We start from the raw sequence: 6,272 nt of genomic DNA, 5'->3' as shown, positions 1-6,272 counted from the left end.
ATATTTCCCAGCTCTTATGTGACATGGGTCCCATGCTGACAGATCTCTGCATATTTTAGTCCTGGCTCTAAGCTATTCTTCACCAGGGCGATAGGATTTGGGGATAAGGGTGAGGTTTGACTGCATCATTGGCATCTCTAGTTTGAACGGCAAGGAGAAGAGGCGGGGCTTGTGTATAACAGCACTGGGGAGGAATTGCTTATGTAACTGGGGCAGCAGATGTAGCAGAAGGAGACAGGAGGCAGAAGCTGGGGATGGGAGCAGTGAGCTGCCGGCAGGGGCACCATGCCCAGATGGCTGCTTCTCATAAGGTAGGGTGTGGGGCCTCTGGCAGCTTCTTTAGGGGAGGTGAAAGAGGCATGTGCTTAAGGCCTGGCAATTGACTGGCGGTGACAGTGTTGTCCACTGTGGGGGTGGGGCAGGGAGGCTTTACTATCAAAGTAGCTATCCCAGCCCCATACTGAGAGGTGCAGGCTGAATTTCTGATGCCATATGGGGGAAATGTCCAAATATTGCTTTCCTGGAGGATTTTAATTGTGTCCAGGAAATCCAGACCTTGGCTTGATGCAAGGGCAGTGGCCATCTTGACTGGGCCAAATCTATGTCTTTAGGGTTGAGATTTGAGGGAGTGCCTGCTAAGATGGGCAGAACCTGTAATGCCTCAGGGGCAGAAAGTTTAGTGGCTCCTTTGGTTCTCAGCAGGGTGGCACCATCCAGGGCCCCTGGGTCCAAGGCTGGAAGAGCCTCTGGTCAGGTGTGGGGACCACAAGGTCAGGTGTGAAAGAACTGTGGGGACTACGGGGGCATCAGTTCCTGCATCGGGAGCCCCTGGAGCCAGCCCCACTGCTAGTAGAGAAGCCGCTGCCTGAATGGCCAGTGCCTCAGTTCATCAACCTCTTTCTGCCGGAGTTTCCTATTAGGCCCCTTAGGGGGCATCAGCAGCTAAAGGTAGGTCAGTGGAATCCCTGGAAGGGGTCTCAGTCTCAGGGAGAAATCAAGAAACAGAGTCTCAACTGCCCTGTTCTTCACTTATCTGTACAGATTTTAGGCCTTGTGGCTAAAGGCTCCTTTGGAACGGTCCTCAAGGTGCTAGATTGTGGCCAGAAAGCAGTATTTGCAGTGAAGGTAGGGACCTAGATACTCCCACATTGTCTAGTCCCTGCCTCCAGCCTTGATTCGGAGAGGTTGGAGGAATAAACAATTTAATAACACTTCCCCTAGCATCACTCCTCTGCTTTTATAGGTGGTACCCAAGGCGAAGGTCCTACGGAGGGACATCCTGAGGCAGTGCAAAGAGGAGGTCAGCATCCAGGTATGCAGTGTGCGCACAGCTCTGGAAGGGATCCTCGGAAGAACCAAACGGCAGGTGGAGGAAGCCCTTCTTTGTCCAGCTAGCCTGCTTTTCCTGACTCTGACCCCTCCCTCTGCTGTAACCAGAAGACCTCAGGAAATGCCGCTATCAGTAGAGTGATTCTAGGTCCTGGGGGGAAACTCTCCAGCAAATCCAGTGTGTTCCTTAGTAGTGGGGTACCAGGCAGGCAGCCTGAACTGAGAGGTGGGGCAGCAGCTTCCTTTCTGCACAACTAGGTAAAGCCTGACTTCTGGCTGCCTTGATCCTCAGTGACCCTCAATGTTCCTCACTTCTTCGTCCATAGCGACAGATCAACCATCCTTTTGTACACAGTATGGGGGACACCTGGCAGGGAAAACGACACCTCTTCATTAGTGAGTAACTGGCTTCTCTCCTTTTTCCCAAGGGTACTTTTCCTGTACTCCCCACCTGAGATTACCCATCCCTTTGGCTTGTTCTGCCTTTGCTCTGTTCCCCTTCTTGTAGTACTGCTCTCTCCCAGAGGGAGAAGGGACAGCAGGTGGCATCGGTTTGGGCAGCAGGCATACAGTGCCCTGCGCCCAGGCACAGCAGGCCCCAAATATTGCCCAGACTTCTGGTGCTTTGCAGTGTGCAGCTACTGCAGCACAGATCTGTACTCTGTGTGGTCTGCTGTTGGCCGCCTGACTGAGGCTTCCATCCGCCTTTTTGCTGCTGAGCTGATCCTGGTGCTGTGTAAGTGAAACAGGAGTGGTAATGGAAATGAGGAAGGAATTGAGGGAGGGAGGAGGCAGGAGAGAGCTGAAGTCAACAGGGATAGAAATGGGGTGGGAGCTATCAGGGAAATGAGGACAAAGAGCTTCAGTAACCCTCATGCTTGCTGTCATCCACAGGCTATCTCCATGACTTGGGCATCATCCATCGAGATGTGAAGGTAATTAAATGTTTTGTTTTTGAGGAGGGACTTCAGTAAGACATTCCAATAGATCCAAGAAGGTTGGAGGAGCTGCTGAAAACAGTTGACCTTGGGACCCTCGTGGGTGTTAAGGATTTGGGCAAGGGCCCTCCAAGTATAGACTTGGCTGCTGAGCAAGGACATCTTCTTCAGCTGAGGATACACATGATGAAAAAGGGGTGAAAGGAAGAGAATGAATAATAACTTCTCACCTCTGGTCTTTCAGATGGAGAATATCCTTCTGGACGAACGAGGTAAGTCATTTCTTTTTCTAGTCCCAGAGTAAGAGGCACCACAGTTTGGAAATAAGTCATGACTGATAAGGGTTGGAACAGAGTGGTGCTGATGCCTTGTTTTTCACAGGCCATCTGAAACTGACAGACTTTGGTTTGTCCCGCCACCTGCCCCAAGGAGCCCGAGCCTATACTATCTGTGGCACTCTTCAGTACATGGGTGAGGGAGAGGCTAAAGCTGATGGGTAAGCAGTAGGCAGGAGGAAAGCCAACAGATGTCAGTGACAAGTATCTTTCAAATCTGTAGCGCCCGAGGTCCTGAGTGGAGGGCCTTACAACCATGCTGCTGACTGGTGGTCCCTGGGTGTCTTGCTTTTTTCTCTGTCAACTGGAAAGGTGAGAGAATGGTAGTGACGTTGGGCAAAGAAGAGAGGAGTTGCTTTCTGGTGGGAAGAAAGATGTTAAGAAATCTTCCCTCATTCTAAGCAATGACATCTTCCCACCCCTTAACTCAGTTCCCAGTGCCAGCAGAGAGAGATCATGTGGCCATGTTGGCAAGTGTGACCCACTATGACTCTGAGATCCCATCTTCTCTTAACCAGGGGCTCTCACTCCTACTCCGTGAGGTAAGGGCGAGCACGACTTCACTACCAAAACCTTAATTTCTTTCCCTATCACTGAAGTGGTATGTCCCCAATCCTCTGATTAGTTATTGGTGGTGGGCAGGTATGGGGGCTATTCCAACTTGATCAAGTACTACCTCACTACTTGCCTTCTAAATAGCACTTAAGACTTTATACCTGAGTTCCTGATCCTCCAAAGCTTGTCCCTATCCATAGCAGGTCACTTCTGAGAGAGTGCTGCTCTCTTATCAATACAGCTCCTTTATTCCTACTGCTGCCCCCAAATTAGCCTATTTCACCCACTTTTACATATCCTCTATTCTTTTGGGTTCTTCTCCCTGCCCTCCACAGATCCATGAACTTCTTTCTCCTTTTCCAGCTTCTCTGTTCCATCCCTTTCATACCCCAGTCTCTCCTCCTTCATGTTCTGTTTTCCTTCAGCTCTTACATCAGGATCCCCTTCACCGTCTACGTTATTTGCATCACTTCCAGGTCCACCCTTTCTTCCGGGGTGTGGCCTTTGACCCAGAGCTCCTACAGAAGCATCCAGTGAACTTTGTCTTGGAGACACAAGCTGCCCAGTCTAGTCCATCATCGGAGTCCATGTTTTTCAAGGACTTTGACTGTAATCTGGAGTCCTTCCTGGTCCACCCGAGGCTGACTTGAGCTTCTCTACTGGAGTTGGGGCCCATCCAGGAACTTGAGGACTTCCTCCACTGCCAGCTCACTGTGACCACCTGATGATCAGTTTGTTTTCACTTTGTAGCCTCTTATCACTCTGTTCCTCTAGGTGTTGAACCAGAGTTCAGACTGGGTGTTCTGTTGGCAGCCACGATGCCCTAGTCCTTACCTCATCATACAGCCTATCTCAGTCTCAGATCAGAGTGTGGACCTTTACCTTTATTTCACTTCTCCAGTGCTTATACCCTGCAGTTTTTAGCCAGAAGTTTATTCCACTTTTCCTTCTTGTTTCTGTGCCATGTTTCCTTTCATGAGCAAAACATTTCATGGGTTCCCAAGGTGCTATTTATGTGTTTAATAGGCTTGTCAGAAGCAGTATGAATATTTTTCAGAGGTCTCAAAAGCTAGCATTTATTTCAACCCCTAAATATGCGGGTAAAACATGATTTAGGGCCCAAAGTCAGTCTAATTTTTAAAAATTTAAAAAGTTAAATCTAATAGCATACTGTGAGGAGGAGAATAAGAAATGAAACTTGGGGGGGGGGGGGGTTACATGTCTTCTTTAGGGGTAACTGGAATAACTATCCACATTTTTTCCAAAACAAAACCTCTTTGAAAGACATAAGTATTCTTAAACTGACCTATTCCCTAGATGGCCAAGTGTTTAGTTTCTGATGTGCAAACCAATGGATTAAGAGGCATGACATCAACTTTGAGATTTAAGATAAGAGATGGAACTCAAGAACCTTTTCCTTTAGTAAAATAATCTGAACCTTAAAATTGTATACATTTCTGGCCTTCATGACTTCTTTTCATTTTTCTTTAACTTCCTAAAAGCTTCACTTTCATTATTCTTCAGTCATATCTGAAGAGAGTCTGGGAAGTACTCGAGTACTGTTTATTAATTTTGTTCCTGGTTTAAGCCAGATTTTCCCTGTACATAGCTGGCATTTTATTGACCTCTGCAGAACTGCTTTTTCTGAATTATATTTTGACAATCCATATGAAAATCCCTATGAAATTTAATTGCTGTGGATACTGTAAAGGGTGTTTATAGATCATAATGTTGTATATATGGATGTATGTGAGAAAATTTTCTCTGAACCCAATTGTGCTTTTCCTCAATTGCTGGTTGGTTTTTACCTTAAAGACAATTTATATTCAACTGAGTCTATTTTTCTTTTCATATGATGCTAGACCACTGAGAGCCCAGCTTGTGGTCCACTTCCAGCAAGTGTTTAGGACCTCATATTATGTTTTGTATGCTAGCCATGTTCTTGGTTCCATCCTCCTTTTCTGCCTTTACTTTTCTTATTTTCATTTTTCTGTATTAATCCTTTTTTAAAAATCTTAGTAGATTACCTCCATCTTTGTAAGCCTTTTAGAATTAGGTTGATATATAAATAAATAATGTATCCTTAAGCCTTTTGACTATTTCATTTGTTTCTCTTTAGAGAATTTTTAAGCTTTACTACCTATTTCTAAAGTTGTCATGACCAGAACTTCACATTGGATAAAAAACCAATACTAGAAATAGAAACTAATGGCTTCTAAAACAGTAAAGAGTATTAGACTGGAATTTAGGAGACCTGGTGACTTGATCCACCAACAGATATCTCAGTGTAAGAGGCCTCAGAAGAAGCCAACTCTGCTGACACCTTGATCCGACTTCTAGGCTCCAGTATTGTGAAAAAATAAATTTCCGTTGTTTAAGCCATCTGGTCTATGGTACTGCATTTTATTTAACCCAATATATCTAAAAATATCTCAACATAGCTCAGTTGGTAAAGAATCCGCCTGCAATCCTCCCGGTTCAATTCCTGGGTTGGGAAGATTCCCTGGAGAAGGGAAAGGCTACCCACTCCAGTGTTCTGGCCTGGAGAATTCCATGGACTATACAGTTCATGGGGGTTGCAAAGAGTTGGACACAACTGAGCGACTTTCACAACATGTAATCAACATTTTAAAATAAGGTATTCTTTTTTTTTTCAAACAAAGTCCTCAAAATCCAGTTTGTTTTTTACTCCTACAGTCTCAGTTGGACTCGCCACATTTGAAGTGTCGGTAGCCACATGTGGCTAGTGGCTCTGCTACTGGATAATACAGAAGAGCCCATCCCCTGAGAGCCCTGAAGTTCATAACATTATGGTTTTTCCTCCCTGGGCTACTGCCTTTTCCAAATTCATTATGACTTAAGAGTGTCAATAACGTGCCTGCGAGTGTTCAACCGAACATACTTTATGATAAACTATAACTCCAAATACTTACCTTTAGGCTGTTTTCCAAAATTAATCCCATCTCCAGTAGCTAGTTTCCCACACCGGTCTCAAGCGACAGTAGAATATAGTTGGTAGTGTGAGTGGTAATATGTACCCTGGAACTTACTACCTTGGACAAAAGACATTACGTGTGACTCAGTTCCTGTGTCTGTAAAACGGGGATATTTACAG

General features: G+C 45.7%; 1 protein-coding gene across 1 annotated transcript; it reads left to right on the top strand.

The window, feature by feature from the left end:
• Positions 1 to 2: 2 nt before the first annotated feature.
• On the top strand, positions 3 to 5,539 carry RSKR (ribosomal protein S6 kinase related). Its single transcript, XM_061142914.1, has 12 exons — positions 3 to 311; positions 700 to 948; positions 1,042 to 1,125; positions 1,244 to 1,312; positions 1,656 to 1,725; positions 1,961 to 2,065; positions 2,224 to 2,264; positions 2,512 to 2,539; positions 2,649 to 2,738; positions 2,826 to 2,914; positions 3,034 to 3,144; positions 3,583 to 5,539. The coding sequence occupies exons 1-12, from the start codon at positions 255 to 257 to the stop codon at positions 3,805 to 3,807; spliced, it is 1,218 nt and encodes a 405-aa protein (XP_060998897.1). The 5' UTR covers positions 3 to 254; the 3' UTR covers positions 3,808 to 5,539.
• The last annotated feature ends 733 nt before the right edge of the window (positions 5,540 to 6,272 follow it).

Source organism: Dama dama, chromosome 5 (genome assembly GCF_033118175.1).
Source record: "Dama dama isolate Ldn47 chromosome 5, ASM3311817v1, whole genome shotgun sequence".
Taxonomy (NCBI): domain Eukaryota; kingdom Metazoa; phylum Chordata; class Mammalia; order Artiodactyla; family Cervidae; genus Dama; species Dama dama.
Note: the sequence above shows the minus strand (reverse complement) of the source record. Positions and strands in the feature narration are given on the sequence as shown.